This window comes from Alosa sapidissima, chromosome 2 (assembly GCF_018492685.1).
Source record: "Alosa sapidissima isolate fAloSap1 chromosome 2, fAloSap1.pri, whole genome shotgun sequence".
Lineage (NCBI taxonomy): Eukaryota > Metazoa > Chordata > Actinopteri > Clupeiformes > Clupeidae > Alosa > Alosa sapidissima.
In genome coordinates this window covers 13,598,716-13,615,170 of record NC_055958.1, presented here as the reverse complement: position 1 = coordinate 13,615,170, position 16,455 = coordinate 13,598,716, and the positions used below count along the sequence as shown (strand labels likewise).

General features: G+C 51.4%; 1 protein-coding gene across 1 annotated transcript in view; it reads right to left on the bottom strand.

Moving 5' to 3' along the window:
• The window catches only part of si:dkey-230p4.1 (trichohyalin), a 33,174-nt gene that overhangs the window by 4,876 nt on the left and 11,843 nt on the right, over positions 1–16,455 (bottom strand). The window contains exons 9-20 of the mRNA XM_042076806.1: positions 15,301–15,481; positions 14,867–15,010; positions 14,141–14,289; positions 13,018–13,167; positions 11,650–11,806; positions 11,048–11,194; positions 8,830–8,939; positions 7,954–8,107; positions 6,989–7,182; positions 6,232–6,359; positions 3,372–5,437; positions 397–2,964 (exon numbers count right to left, since the gene is read on the bottom strand). Of these exons, the coding sequence (XP_041932740.1) occupies positions 397–2,964; positions 3,372–5,437; positions 6,232–6,359; positions 6,989–7,182; positions 7,954–8,107; positions 8,830–8,939; positions 11,048–11,194; positions 11,650–11,806; positions 13,018–13,167; positions 14,141–14,289; positions 14,867–15,010; positions 15,301–15,481 (6,148 nt within the window). The remainder of the gene's footprint in view (positions 1–396; positions 2,965–3,371; positions 5,438–6,231; positions 6,360–6,988; positions 7,183–7,953; positions 8,108–8,829; positions 8,940–11,047; positions 11,195–11,649; positions 11,807–13,017; positions 13,168–14,140; positions 14,290–14,866; positions 15,011–15,300; positions 15,482–16,455) is intronic.

Genomic DNA, 16,455 nt, shown 5'->3' with positions numbered 1-16,455 from the left:
AGCATAACATAGCATAGAATAACATAGACACTAAAAATGACCGCAGTGTAGATTACAGTATCGCTCATAAATGCGAAAGTAATTTTTTTAAAATATAGGCGGTCTTGTGCGTCTCCAAGTTTCACGATTAGCCGAAATCATCCCAACACCGAGAACGCGCACAGATCTGAGCTGAAAGCCTAGTTTGCCAAATATATCACATAACTGCTATCGTACAGTAGGATCACTTAACTTATACCCCTGAGTCAAGGCTTTGTGAAGCCTCGATATGTCTAGATAGCCTAGATATGTCTAACGTGCTTCGTAGTATACCCCACAGGTCAGCAAAAGTCTGCTTATATGTATGTGTGTGCTTACCTGATGGACAGGTTCCACCCTTGCTCCTCTCTCATTGGCCTCCATCTGCCGCACCCTCTCCTGGTATCCAATCAGAGAGGCTTCTGTCTTCTCCAGGGCGGCCCTGATGCGCTGGCGGTCCCTGGCCAGCTCGTCGCTCCTCTCCTTGAGCTCGTGCACCTCCGTCTCGCGCTTCCTCAGTGCCTCTCTGGCCTCCTCGCGCTCCAGCAAGAGAGTGGACAAGCGCTCCGTCAGACGCTCTCGATCGCCGCCACCATTCTCCTCTTTCTCCTCTCTTCCTCCATCTCTCTCTTCCTCTCTCTCTTTCTCTCTCTTCAGCTGCCTCACCTCAAGCTCTAAGGTCTCGGCGCGAGTCTTCCACAGGCGAATCTCGTCCTCCGTTCGAGCTAACTCTCCACGGAGTCTCTCTCGCTCTTTCTCTCTCTCCATCGTCTCCCGGGACGTGTTCGTCGCGCCGTCTCTGTCCGTTTCGTCCAGAGCTCTCTTTGTCTTTCTCTTCTTCATCTCGTCCTCTTCCTCCTTGATCTTCTCCCGGAGCGCCTGGTTCATTCTCTCCAGCTGGCTGAGGTGCAGCCTGGCGCCCTCTAGCTGTTGCGCCTCGCCGCTTTTCTCTCTCTCCAGGCGCTCCACCTCTCCTCTCAGCCTCTCTTCATCCCTCTTTCTCTCCTCCACCTCCTCCTGTAGTGCCCGTTTCTCTCTCTCCGCTCGCTGGGCCGATTCCCGCACTCCCTCCAGCTCCCTCTCTCGCTCTCGAAGGGTGCGCGACACCAGCTCCATTCGCTGGCCGTACTCGTTCGCCCTCTCTTCTACTTTTTCCCTCTTTCTCTCCACCTCCTCCGCTTTCTCTCTCATCCGGGTGATCTCTCGCTCCTTCTCCGTCAGCCTGGCCACAGTCAGCTCCCTCTCCTCTCTCCTCCTCCTCTCCTCGTCCTCCCCTTCTTTTCTGAGCGTCTCGATCTTCTCCTCCCACCTCCTCACCTCAGCTCTCCTCTCCTCCCTCTCTCTCTCCATCCTCTCCTCCACCTCCTTCACGCGCTCGCTCACCTCCACCACCTCCCTGCTCCTCTCCGCGGCTGCGCTGCTCAGCTCCCTCCTCTGCTCCTCCAGCGTCTCCACCAGGGCCCTGGTTCTCCTCACCTCCCCCTGCGCCTCCTCCTCCCGCTCCCTGAGACGGTGCACTTCCTCCTGGGCTGCCCTCAGCTCTTTCTCCCTGAGGCCCCGCTGTTGGTCTCGCTCCTCCAGCAGCGCCTCCTCCTTGGCTTTGCTCCTCCTGACCTCAGCGTCCACCTCCTCCTCCATCGCCTGAAGTCTCTCCCTGAGTCGGCTCACCTCCTCCTGAGCGTCTCTGAGCTGCGTCTCCCTGAGGAGCAGCTGCTTCACTCTCTCCTCTAGCACCTCCTGCTGCACCCTGGTTCTCGTCAGCTCCCCCTCCGCCTCGGCCTCCCTCTCCCTGAGACGGATCGCCTCTTCCTGGGCAACCCTCAGCTGGCTCTCCCTCTGGCACAGCTCCCTCTGGAGCTCCTGGTACCTCCTGCGCTCCTCCCGGGCCCCCTCGTCCCGGCCCCTGGTCAGCTCCTCCTTGCGCTGGACGAGGAGGGCTCGGAGTTGCTCCCCTTCGCCGTGGCTCTCCTGCAGGAGCTGCTTGAGCTCGGCCATCTCCTTGAGGCCCTGCTGGAGTCCCTGGCGCATCTTCTGGCTCTCGGCCTCCCGCTCCCGCGCCTCCCGCCCGGCGCGCTCCTTCGCCCGGCCCAGGCTGGACACCTCCTGCTTGAGCGCGATCACTTCGGCCTCGGCCGCCTCCCTCTTCTCCCGCGCCTCCCGGAGCTCCTCGTCCCGCCTGAGGAGTGAGGAGGCCAGCTTGTCCCGTTCGCGCCTCTCCTTCCTCTCCTTCTCCTGCAACTCCTCCTCTATCCTCTCCCTGGCCTCCTTGGCTTCGCTCAGCTCCTCTTCTCGCTTTCTCAGGGAGGAGGTGAGTCTCTCCTTTTCCCTCCTGTCCCGCTGCGCCTCCTCTTTCAGCAGGGTAATCTCCATCTCTTTCGACTCTCTCACCTCCCTCGCGTCCCCTTCTCTCTTCTCCTTCATCTCCTTCAGCTCCTCCTCTCTCTTTCTAAGCGAGGAGGTCAGCTTCTCCTTCTCTCTCCTCTCTTTCTGTGCCTCTTCTCTCAAGGCGCTCGCCTCCCTTTCTTTCCGCCGGATCTCGGCAGACAGATGGTCTCTCTCCTCCGTCAGCTCCTTCACCTCCCTGCCCAGCCTGGCGGCGCGTGTCCCTCGCTCCTCCACCAGGGTGCGCTGTCCCCTCTCCAGCTCCTGTAGCTGAGCTCTCCTCCTCTCTCCCTCCATTTTCTCCTCCTTCAGCTGGAAAGACAGTCTCTCCATCTCTTCCTCCTTTGAGCTCAGCGTCTCTCTCAATTGTTCAGTCTCTTGTGAGGCTTCTTCTAATTGGTTGGTGAGGTCTCTTAGCTCCTCCTCTTTCTCTGTTAGCTGCTGCGATGACCGTTCTAGCTCTTGGGTCTGCTCTTCGGCCTGTTGCTGTAGTATCTGAGTTTCCTCCTCCAGCTGGTCTCTCCTCTCCTCTGCTTCCCTCACTCTCTCTCTCTCCACTTCCACCTAGAGCGACAGATAGATAGATAGATAGATAGATAGATAGATAGACAGATAGACAAACACAGACAGACGAATGCAGATTAAAACATGACATAAATCAGTTTGACAGCTCTTCAACCTTTGGACTAATGATAAATAAATTAAGTAGTAAAAGGATAAAATATGTAAGGGATAACGGCTGCCGAGGTGTCCTGTTATACGGAATTAATGGACGAAGGCGGATGGCAAAAAACTTCCCAACGCGCAGCGGCCAAGTCCATTAATTCTGTATAACAGGACACCTCGAAGGTTGTTATCCCGCTTATCACCATCATAGGTGTCCTGTTATTCAGAATTAATAGCCACCCCACCAGCCAATCAGAAAACAGTATTTCTTCTCTCCGGGTGATAACAATAAATATTATACATACCTGACTCTGAGTCAGAAGCACTTCCTGCTTCCTGTCTTTAAGCTCCTTCTCCGTCTCCCTCAGCAAATCCGAGTGGCGCTCCAGGTCCAGCTCCGCCTCCTGGAGTTTCAGGGCGAGTTCTCTCTCGGCCTGTTCCAGCTCCTGCAGTCTCTCCTTCAGCTGCTCCGACTCCTCCTCGCTCCTCTTCTCCCTGGACCTGCCCTCCTCTTCCTCACGACGAAGAGTCTCCCTCAGGTTCTGCGCCTCCTCCTCACTCGCTCTGAGCAGCTCCCGCTGACTCCTCAAGGCCTCCTCCTGCTCCTCTTCTCTCCTCCGCTCCTCCTCTCTCTCTCTCTCCCTCTCCTTTTCTGTTCTCTCCATCCTCGACTGGAGACATTTCAGCTCTTCTTCCCTCTGCTCCAGCTCCCCTCTGGTCGTCCTTTCTTTCTTCCTCTCCTCCGTCTCCTGTCTCTTCCTCTTCTCCACCGCCTCATCCCTCTCTCTTTCTGTTCGCGTCGCTCTCTCCTTCCACCTCTCTGCTTCGTCTCTGGCCTCCTCTGCTTGTGCTTCTAGAAGCTTCTGTTCGGCGGTGAGGCTGGCCTTAAGCCTCTCCACCTCCGCCTCGCTGGTGTCCAGCTGGGCTGCGATGTCTTCCCTCTCTCTCCTCAGTCCCTCCATCTGTGAACGGAGCGCCTCCACCTCTCCCTCTCTCCTCCTCAGCTCTCCCCTCAGCTTCCTCTCCTTCTCCCGCTCCTCCTTCTCCCGCTCCTCCTCCTCCTTGCGCTTCTCCCTCTCCCTCTCTCGCAGCTGGGCGTTCTGCTCCTCCAGGACGAGGAGCTGACCCTCGGAGACCTCCTTGCTCCTCAGGTCCTCTTCCAGCCTCTCCAGGTCAGCCTCCAAGAGGAGCACCCGGCGCCGCAGCTCCTCGACGTCCTCCTCGCGCTCCCGCACCTCGATCTCCTTCTTCCTCAGCACCTCCGTCATGCGGTCCCTCTCCCTCTCCGTGGCGCGGAGGCCCTCGCTCTCTCGCTCCAGACGCAGCGTCACCTCCTCCCTCTGTTTCTCAGCCCCCGCCGCCCGTTTTTTCCACTTCTCCACCTCCTCCCTCGCTTCTCTCGCCCGCTGCTCCCAGCTCCTCTGTTCGGCCGCCGTCCTCACCCGGGTCCTCTCCAGCTCTGTCTCTTGCTCCGCCAGGCGTGCCGACACCTCCTCCTTCTCCCTCCGCAACGCCTCCACGTCGCTCCGCAGGGCCTCCATCTCCCCCTCCTTCAGGCCCAGCTCCCCCCTCAGCCTCTCCTCCTTCTGCCGCTCCTCCGACTCCCTCCTCCTCTGCCGACGCTCCTCCTCCGCTCTCCTCGTCCGCTCCTTCTCCCTCAGCTGCTGGTTCTGCTCCTCCAGAACCACCAGCTGGCCCTCCAGGACCTCCTTCTTCCTCACCTCCTCCTCCAGCCTCTCCACCTCTGCTTCCAGCACCTCCACTCGGCTCTTCACCTCCACCACCTCCTCCTCTCGCTCCTCCAGCTCCCTCTCTTTCCTCCTCAGGAGTTCGCTCGCCGCATCTCTCTCCTTCTCCGTCGTCTTCAGTCCTTTGCTCTCCTTCTCCAGACGTTGCCCCACCTCCTCCTGCCTCTTCTGCGCCGCCTTGGCTTTCCTCTTCCACTTCTCCGCCTCATCCCTCGCTTCTTTCTCCCTCTGCTCGAGGGTGCGCTGCTCGGCGCCGAGGCGGCTCCGCGTGCGCTCCAGCTCGGTCCCGGACTCCTCCAGCAGGGCGGCGATCTCCTCCTTCTCCTTCTCCAGCCCCTGGGTGCGCTTGCGCAGGGCCTCCACCTCCCCGTCGCGGGCGCCCAGCTCCGCGTTCAGCGCCTCCCTCTCCCGCTGCCACTCGTCCGCCTCGCTCCTCCTCTCCTCCTGCTCTGTCTGACGCTGCTCCTCCGACTGGGCCAGCTCCTGCTCCAGCCTCTCCAGCTCCCCCTGCTGGTTCTCGGCGTCCCTGCGCCTCCTCTCGCGCTCCTCCTGCTCCTCTCTCCTCTCCTCGTCCCGCTGGTGCCTCTCCTGCTCCAGCTCCTCGTGGAGACACTTGATCTCCCCTGGGGAGGTGAACAGCACAATTGGAGTCAATGAAATATCCAACTGATCCTCCAGTAGTGAACAGTGAAATGGATTAATGCAAAGCTCTGCAGTATTGTTTCCAGATATTGGGTGTGTGTGTGTGTGTGTATCAGTATGTGAGTCTGTGTTTGGGTGTGTATGTCTCTTGTAGTATCTCTAAATGCAGATGGGATTGACTGGTGTGTGTGTGTGTGTGTGTGTGTGTGTGTGTGTGTGTGTGTGTGCGCGCGCGTGTGTGTGCTAACAGCCCAAAAGCAATTTATTCATTTTTATATCAAGTTGATTCTCAGATCAGATCAACAGCAACATGGATCAATCTACTGACCTTGCAGTGCAGTGTGTGTGCGTGTGTGCTAACAGCCCAAAGCAATGTATTAATTTTAATATCAAGTTGATTCTCAAATCAGATCAACAGCAACATGGATCAATCTACTGACCTTGCAGTGCAGTGCAGTGTGTGTGTGTGTGTGTGTGTGTTTGCTCTTTGCAGAGGAAAAGTTTTGTGTAAAGGGAATTAAAGGCCTGTCTCATATAGACGCCTGTCTCTAATACTAGCCGGTGCAGTTTGGCGATTTGGGAAAATAAAAGCCCGGGCTATTATTTGGAGTTTTACGGTATGTGGGTATGCATGTCTGCTGTGTGTGTGTGTTTTGCTTCTGTAACCTGGCCAATATGGGCATCTGTGGCAATCTCATTCTCAGTAAATTAGAGGCTATTTGTTAATTTAGTTGTTAAAACCATTTGTGTGTGTGTGTGTGTGTGTGCTCCTTACCCTTTAGTGTATCTTTGGTCTGTATGAGTGTGTCGAGCTGCACCTGTAGCTGGCTGTTCTGCAGCTGTAGTTCTGAGCTCTGGGTCTGGGTGGAGTTTAGCTGCTGCTGCAGGGACTCACTCACACACCTGAGCAGGTGAAATCAGAAGCAGGTGCTTTAGTTATTGAGGCATTAAAAACACACAAATGATGGTATATTTGACTAGTACGTTGTAGGCTGGCGGCGCTACTAGCGGTCCGCTGGTTCCTCTATATGGGGCATATTCTAGCCTGTATAGCCTGTAGGCTCATCCACTGGTTCCTCTATATGGGGCATATTCTAGCCTGTATAGCCTGTAGGCTGGTTCCTCTATATGGGGCATATTCTAGCCTGTATAACCTGTAGGCTTGTCCACTGGTTCCTCTATAAGGGGCATATTCTAGCCTGTAGGCTGGTTCCTCTATAAGGGGCATATTCTAGCCTGTATAGCCTGTAGGCTGGTTCCTCTATATGGGGCATATTCTAGCCTGTATAACCTGTAGGCTTGTCCACTGGTTCCTCTATAAGGGGCATATTCTAGCCTGTATAGCCTGTAGGCTGGTTCCTCTATAAGGGGCATATTCTAGCCTGTATAGCCTGTAGGCTGGTTCCTCTATAAGGGGCATATTCTAGCCTGTATAGCCTGTAGGCTGGTTCCTCTATAAGGGGCATATTCTAGCCTGTATAGCCTGTAGGCTCGTCCACTGCTGGTAGTTAGCGGTGCTGGTCCCTCCTCACCGGAGCTCCTCTCTGTCCAGCTGCAGCCGTTCTCTCTCCTCCTCCAGGCTGCGTAGCGCTCCCTCCATCCTCTCTCTCTCCCTCTGGAGGTCATCCCTCTCTCGCTCGGCACTCCTCTGCTCCTCCGTTGCCCGGCACAGCTCCGCGCGAGCCACACGCAGGTCCTCACACACACCGTTGTGCAGCGATGACAGCTGGAGACCACACACACACAAACGAGCAAATATGCACGCACACACACACACACACACACACATAAAAACACACAAATGCATGAGCAAATACAAGCAATTACACACACACACACACACACACACACACACACACACACACACACCTATTGAACCCTTGACGGTACCAGAGAGGGTTAAAGCGCCTGTGTGAGAGGGAGAGGGGAAGAGAAGATGGAAGGTCTTGTAGACTAATCATATCTTAACCTGTTTTATGCAGTTAAGAGAGATTGCAAGAAGGTTTGTTGCACTTAATGTTCTGTAGCCTACATTACTAATAACTAAGTGAGATCTTTGTGAGAAGAAGTGCCTTGTCAATTTTTGACCCGACCCGCCCGCACCCGCGGTATTTTCCGATCGAGCTTACCCGCAGCCGCCCGACCCGCGGGTAAACCCGTGGGTGTCCGCGGGTAACGGATTGACCCACGCAACACTAATACACACATTCCACTCATGCTGTGTGTCTTCATTATTCAGACCCTCTTAGTAGTTTTGTTTTATTACGCTTCTCTCACACACTCAGTCATACGGAGTCAGCTCATTCAGATGTACTCTCATCCACACACACAGACGTCAGGGTACTACACACATGCACACACACGGCGCCCCCTACCTCCTCGATCCTGTGTGTGTGGTTGTGGTTCTCCTCCGTCAGGGTGCTGAGCTCGCTCACACATACACACACACACACACACACACACACACACACACACACACACACACGGCGCCCCCTACCTCCTCGATCCTGTGTGTGTGGTTGTGGTTCTCCTCCGTCAGGGTGCTGAGCTCCCTCTCTCTCTCCTCCCGCAGCAGCTCCATCTCCCTCTCCAGCTCGCGCTCCCGCTCCCTTAACAGCTGCAGCGAGTCCTGCTCAGAGTCTCGGAACGCACTACACACACACACACACACGCACACACACACGCACGCACGCACGCACGCGCGCACACACGCACGCACACACACACACGCACACGCACGCGCACACACACGCACACACGCACACACGCACACACACACACACACACACACACCAGGGACCACAGAGGGTGTGTGAGTGACCTTAGAGATCTACAGATGGTATCTGAGCAGAGCTTTCTTATTGTCTACCAGGGACCTGAGGGTGTTTTTATTGTATTGTTCTTATCTAATTTGTCTTTTATTTAACCAGCAAAGTAAATACAAAGTACAAAGCCAAATATATATATTATTGAGATTCTGTCTAGTCCAGAGACTGTCTACACATAGAGTCATTGGTCTAGTCACATTGAGAGACAGACAGCATCTCTTAATTCTGTCTGTCTCAATGTGGCTATGCTGGTTAAATAAAGGATGGTCTTAAAGCAGATTCATTCCGCCAGCGTCCCAACAGAGCTTCACAGCATCCAGGCTGGTGTGCTGTTGCAGACGCATTAGAGAGCATGTGCCACAGCATCCAGGCAGGTGTGCTGGTGCAGACGCAGATGCATACCCATGTGTGTGCATGCGCATACCTGCATGTGTGTGTGTGTGTGTGTGTGTGTGTGTATATGTATGTATGTGCACACACGTATGTGTGAGTATACATGCGGGTGTGTGTGTGTGTGTGTGTGTGTGTGTGTGTGTATACCATACCTCAGCTGTGTGGTCTCCTGGCTCATGGTCTTCAGCTCTCTGCGTAGAGTTGTGACATCTGACCCCAGGCCCTGCAGCTGCGCATGAGCCTCAGCAATCTCAGTCTCCAACTAGGGTCAAAAGGTGAAAGGTCATCCTTCTGAATACAGCACTCTTCCCTGCTAACCTGCTAGTGTAATCATGAACCTCGGCTTTGGATCAGCAAGCTGCCAGGCCAGCGCCTGCACTCACATGGCTTGTAGTGGGCTGTTTTCTGGGCCAAAATCACACTTTAGCACCGTTAAAGGAATATCAATGTTGCCAGCCAATTTCTTTTTTTTTTTTTTTTTTATGGGGAAAAAAAATTGATTGTGCACCTCTGTTTTGGTTGAAGTTGTCGATGTTGACTGGCAGCTACACCTATCAACTGTACATTTAAACTGAAGATGTTTCGAGCGCAGGTTCACAGTTGGCTTTCTGGGCTAAAATCAGCCATACTGGTGTTAAGCTGGCCTAAGCTGGGAGGGGCACCAGGTCAGAGGTCAGATGTGTGTGTGTGTAGGACCAACAGCATAGGTTTGAGAGAGAGAGAGAGAGAGAGAGAGAGAGAGAGAGAGAGAGAGAGAGAGAGAGAGAGATAGATAGATAGATAGATAAATAGATAGATACTTTATTGATCCCCAAGGGGAAATTCAAACAGAGGGGAGAGGAGAGGGGAAGAAAGGGGAGGGGAGAGGGGAGGGTTGAGAGAGGGGGAAAAAGGAGGAAAGGAGGAGGGGAGGGAAGGAGGAGAGGAGGAGAGGAGACGGGAGGGGAGGAGGAGAGGGGAGGGGAGGAAAGGAGGAGAGGGGAGGAGAGGAGGAGGAAAGGAGGAGAGGAGACGGGAGGAGAGGGGAGGAGAGGAGACGGGAGGGGAGGGGAGGAGAGGAGGAGGAAAGGAGGAGAGGAGGAGAGGAGCCGGGAGGGGAGGGGAGGGGTGGGGAGGAGGAGCGCGAGGGGAGGGGAGGAAAGGAGGAGAGGAGAGGAGAGGAGGAGGACCAGGAGGAGAGGCGGAGAGGGGCGGGGAGGAAAGGAGGAGAGGGGAGGAGAGGAGGAGGAAAGGAGGAGCGGAGGGAAAGGAGAAAGGCGGAGGAGCGGGGAGGAGCGGCGGAGGGAAGGAGGGGGGGTACCAAAGAGAGCGGAACGTTGAGAGGAGCGGTGAGAAGAGGAGAGGAGAGGTGAGAAGCGGAGAGGTGAGGTGAGAAGAGGAGAGGTGAGGTGAGAAGAGGAGAGGAGAGGAGAGGTGAGGTGAGAAGAGAGGTGAGTAGACAAAAGAAGCAGACTAAAGCGGTAAAGGGCTAAATACGGATCAAGCACAGCTGAGGGGAGATTAAAGAGCTGCTTAACGAGAGAGAGAGAGAGAGAGAGACGACAGACAGACAGACAGACAGACAGAGACAGACCGATGGGGGAGGAAGTAATTGAGGAAGTATGAGAGTGAATGAATCTGGTTTAATTCGTCTGTGTGTGTGTGTGTGTGTGTGTGTGTGTGTGTGTGCTCATGAGTGTACATCTGAATTAGCTGACTCAGTATGACTGAGCGTGTGCAGCATTGAGAACTGAGAACAAACTGAGTGCACAGACTTTGAATAATGTAAAAATATGAGTGAAATATGCATGAAATCTGTCTCCATCTACGTGTATTCGTACCATATCTGTCTGAGTGTGTATAGGTGTTCCTGTGTATGTGTATGTATGTAAGTGTATGTATGTAAGTGTATGTATATTATGTGTGTGTATCTGAGTAACTTTGTCTTTGTGTGTGCGTTTGTGTACCGTATGTGTGTGAGTGTGTGTCTAAATGTTTGTATGTGTGTATATATATATATATATATATATATATATATATATATATATATATATATATATATATATACGCTCACACACCGTTATATATATATATATATATATATATATATATATAACGGTGCGTGTGTGTATGTATATATGTGTGTTTATAGGTGTGTGTTTCTTAAGGTCTGTATGTGTGTGTATTTGTCTGTATGTGTATGTATGCATACAGGTGTGTGTATCTGTGTGTGGTGTGTGTGTGTATATATATATATATATATATATATATATATATGTGTGCATACAGGTGTGTGTATCTGTGTGTGGTGTGTGTGTGTGTGTGTGTATACAGGTGTGTGTGTATACAGGTGTGTGTATCTGTGTATGTGCGTGTGTGTGTTGTCCTCACCTGTAATGTGCGGGCGCTGAGCTCCCTCTTGTCAGTAGCCAGGGCCTGGTTGAGGGCGGCCATTTTGTCCAGGGCGTCGTGGGCCTCAGCCAGCTCTCTCTTCAGCAGCGTCTCCGACGAGGAGAGAGAACGCACACTCTCACGCGCCTACAGAAAGGGAGGAGGGGATGGAGGAGGGGAGGAGAGGAGGGAGGGAGGGAGGAGAGGAGAGGAGAGAGGGATGGAGAGAGGAAGAGAGGTAGAAAGAGATAGGGAGAGTAAGAGAGTAAAGGAGAGGAGTGACAGACAGAGTGAAGAAAAGAGACCGTGGTTAAGAGCAGGAGGAGAAAAAGAAACAAACAGAGAGAGAGAGAGAGAGGAGTGGAGGAGGGGAGAGAGGGATTAGGGAGCGGTAAAGCCAGGTTGTCTCCCTGCCTGATTTAACATAAATGAAGAGGGTTGGCCCAGGCTTAAACAGGCACGTCTGCAACTTACCTATTGAACTGTTTGTGTGTGTGTGTGTGTGTGTCTGTCTGTGTGTGTGTGTGTACCGTGCACAATGCTTCTCTATGTTGAGTAGCATGTGTGAGTGTGTGTGTGTGTGTGTGTGTGTGTGTGTGTACCTTGCTTAGTGCTTCTCTGTGTTCAGCTGCCTCTCTCTCTGTACGCGCTCTCTCCAGCTGCTCTCTCTCTAGCTCCCCCTGCAGGCTGTGCAGCTCCATACGGCTCCGAGACTCCCGCTCACACACACGGGCACTCTCCTCAGCCTCCGTCTCCAAACTGGAATACACACACACAACCATACACACACACACACACACACACACACACACACACACACACACACACACACACACACACACAACAGACATGCATACCCCCATATGAACAGAAGCAGCACACACACACACACACACACACAAACAGACATGCATACCCCCATATGAACAGAGGCAGCACACACACAGACATGCATACCCCCATATGAACAGAGGCAGCAGCACACACACACACACACACACACACACACACACACACAACAGACATGCATACCCACATATGAACAGAGGCAGCACACACACAACAGACATGCATACCCACATATGAACAGACGCAGCACACACACACACACACAACAGACATGCATACCCCCATATGAACAGAAGCAGCACTCACACTCAGATAGATTGAGAAATATATGCCCAACTACAACAATATACTGTATGTTCACATATTTACAAGCATGCATGCACACACACAAGAACACACGCACACACACACATACACGCACAGCGCGAGGTGAGTGAGTTTGAGGCTTTCCTCTTGAGAAATCATTTAGAGCAGATTGATTGCCAGTGATTAACTTAAACGAGACAAGACTCCACTAACCCATCTGTTACTCATCAAATGCACACACACACACATTGTTGGCCACACACACCAGCTGGAGGGGTGTGCGTGGGTGTGTGTGCTTAGGATAGTGGTTCTCTATCATAATCTGCAGACTCTTATCTCCCATGTCATCTCTTGTATCTGTGTATGTGGTTGTGTTTCTGTCGTTCACTCTCGATCGTTCTCCACTCTCTCTCTCTCTCTCTCTCTCTCTCTGGCATCTGTGTGTGTGTGTGTGTGTGTACCGTTATTGTCATTATCACTCCATCCCTCTCCTTTCTTCCTCCTCTCTATCTCACTGGGGTGCGTGACTGCGTGTGTGTGTGTGTGTGTGTGTGTGTGTGTGTGTGTGTGTGTATGCGCATGTGTGTGTACCATTTTTGTTGTTCTCTCTCCATCCCTCTCCTGTCCTCCTCTCTCTCTCTCTCTCTCTCTCTGGTGTGTGTGTGTGTGTGTGTGTGTACCGTTTCTGTCATTCTCTCTCCATCTCTCTTCTCCTCCTCTCTCTGGTGTGTGTGTGTGTGTACCGTTTCTGTCATTCTCTCTCCATCTCTCTGGTGTGTGTGTGTGTGTGTGTGTGTGTGTGTGTGTGTGTGTACCGTTTCTGTCGTTCTCTCTCCATCTCTCTCCTCTCCTCCTCATCTCTCTCTCTCTGACGTCGGAGGGTCTCGTTCTCTCTGCGGAGTTCCACCAGGTGTCTCTCGCCTTCTTCTACCTGAGCACGCAGAGATGCAACCATCTCCTTCTCACTGAGGCATAAAACACACACACACACACACACATACCAGTGCAACACCATTACACACACACACACACACATACCAGTGCAACACCATTACACACACACACACACACATACCAGTGCAACACCATTACACACACACACACACACACATACCAGTGCAACACCATTACACACACACACACACACATACCAGTGCAACACCATTACACACACACACACACACACATACCAGTGTAACACCATTACACACACACACACACACATACCAGTGCAACACCATTACACACACACACACACACACATACCAGTGCAACACCATTACACACACACACACACACACACATACCAGTGCAACACCATTACACACACACACACACACACACATACCAGTGCAACACCATTACACACACACACACACACACACTGTAATTAGCAGAGAGATCTTTTCAGTATGCTATTGCAGGCACAGAGCAGTTGACCACTAAGATTCTACATGAGGCCATTTTCACCGAGTGTATTTGTTGGTGTACATTCGTTGATGTTGGTGTGGGTGGGTGGGTGTGTGTGTTCATCTACATCTCTGTGTACAAATTAGCAGGTGCGAATTAGGAAGGCCGTCTGCAGTGTGTGAGAGTGTGTGTTTGTGTGTGTGTGTGTGTGTGTGTGTCAGTCACCTCTGCATTAGGTTGTGTGTGTGTCACAGCTCCCGGGCCGCCTGCAGTGTGTGCGAGTGTGTGAGAGAGTGTGTTTGTGTATGTGTGTGTTCGTGTGTGTGTGTGTGTGTCAGTCACCTCTGCATTAGGTTGTGTGTGTGTGTGTCGCAGCTTCTGGGCCGTCTGCAGTGTGTGTGTGTGTTTGTGTTAAGTCACCTCTGCATTAGGTCGTGTGTGTGTCGCAGCTCCTGGGACGTCTGCAGTGTGTGTGAGTGTGTGCGTGTGTGAGTGTGTGTGTGTGTGTGTGTGTGTGTGTTAAGTCACCTCTGCATTAGGTCATGTGTGTGTCGCAGCTCCTGGGCCGTCTGCAGTGTGTGTGAGTGATGTTCGTCTGCATCCATCTGCAGCTGTGTGACGCGCTTCTCTAACGCCTCTCTCTCCTGTGTCAGTCTCCTCACGCTCACCTCGGCGTCCTACACACACAAACACACACACACACACACACACACACACACAGACACAGACACACACACGCTCTTTTTATTGTGGAATAACTGCTCCTTCCTCATGTCACGTCACGTTACCTGCAGCAACATGAGACGTCATGGTGACCCCCCATTGTGTATTGCAGTGGCTCTCAACCGGTTTATACAGGTTCATACAGCTTCTTAGACAACCTTAGTCAACATTATATGAGCACATCACGGTTGTCTCAGCTCATGAACACTGTACAGAAAAATGAACACCCCTCCTATAGCCTATAGTAATGTGTGTGACATACTTTAAGATCACTGTAGCCTAATCATAAGCTGGTGTGCCTTTAAGATCACTGTAGCTTAATCATGAGCTGGTGTGCCTTTAAGATCACTGTAGCCTAATCAAACTGGTGTGCCTTTAAGATCACTGTAAGCTAAATGTGACTTGTATGTGGTTCCGCAATTTTGCCGCCTCTGTATAGACAAGGGAAGGTGGCATAATTACGTCTCTTTATATTGAGGGATCTTAGCTCTGTATGAAAAGGACTACTGGTAGCCTGTTTGGCTTATTCACCTGCACTTCCTGGTGTTTCCACTGGAGGGAGCTCTCAGCCTGAGCTATGATTGACAGCAGGGTGGGCAGCCCCTTGGCCACGCCCCCGTTCACTGCGAGGAGAGGGGCATCTCCAGCTCCGCTACGTAAGGTCAGGACACGAGACTGTAAACACAAAGACAGATAATTGCACGCGTGCACACACACAAACACATATCGATGAACACACACACACATGCATGGACATACATACCCCCCCCCCCCCACCCACACACACACACACACACAAGACCACTCACACACACAAAGACACACTGATAATAACACACACATGCACATACACACCCACACGACCACTCACACAAACATACACACACACACACACACACAACCACTCACTTACACTCACACTCACACTCACAAACACTCACACTCACACTCACACTCAGACTCACCAGCTTGGTGAGGGCCTCCTGGACGGACTCCAGGTTCCTCTCCATCTCTCGGCTTCTCTCCCACTCCCTCTCGCTCTCCTCCTCTCTGTCCTTCTCCTGACTCTGTCGCTTTCTCTTCTCCTCCTCCAGTCTCTCCATTTCTGCATCCTTCTCCTTCACAGAGAGACTCAGCTCTGCAATCCTGCATTCAAACACACACACATGGGCGCACACACACACACACACACACACACACACACACACACACACACACAATGTTCCTTGCTGAAGATATGCCATGTCTCAGACATAATATTAAAATAATCAGTTCTGTGTAACAATAATCAAATTATCATATGTGTGAAAAATCCAACCAATCAGTCATAAACATAACAATATAAAAATAAAAACAGTAAAATATCAGTCAAATTAATGAAAAAAAAGGTAAAATTGCTGTCAATCAAATTCCATTCAAATTGGTGAAAATCAGTACAGTCAGCATCAGTCAGGTTACTTACAAGTCAATAACAATGTCTCACTCTGAAAATAATCAGAGATCAGTGATAAACTAGAAACGCAATTCCCAAGGAATTACCAGTGCACGAAAATGCAAAAGTTGTGATGTAAAATATCATGTATAGTTAAAATAGATAATAAAGAGCTGGTTACTGCGGTGATGCAAACATGGTGGAACAGACATGGTGGTTGCATAGCTTTAAGTTGATAGTTTAAAAGAACACTGTTTAAAAGTTGAATGTAGATACTTTAAAAGTTGTTGATAGACAGCTAGTTTAATAGATAGATAGTTTAATGATAGTTTAAAAGTAGAAGTTGTTGATAGACAGCTAGTTTAATAGATAGATAGTTTCATGAAAGTTTAAGAGTAGACTGTTTAAAAGTTGAATGTAAATAGTTTAAAAGTTGTTGACAGACTGAAAGTTTAATGAATGTTGATATTCAAATAGTTTAATGGCTGTGATAGGTAGATATTTGAGGATAACTAAAAGTTGGAATGGCTCCAATGTTTGCTAGCAGTTATGCTAACAATCGTAACTATGCTAACAATGCTAACCATGCTACTTAGCTAACTTAACTAATGTTTTCTAGCAGTTTTGCTAAAATGCTAACATGCTAACAATGTTAACCATGCTAACTATGGTAATCATACTACTTAGC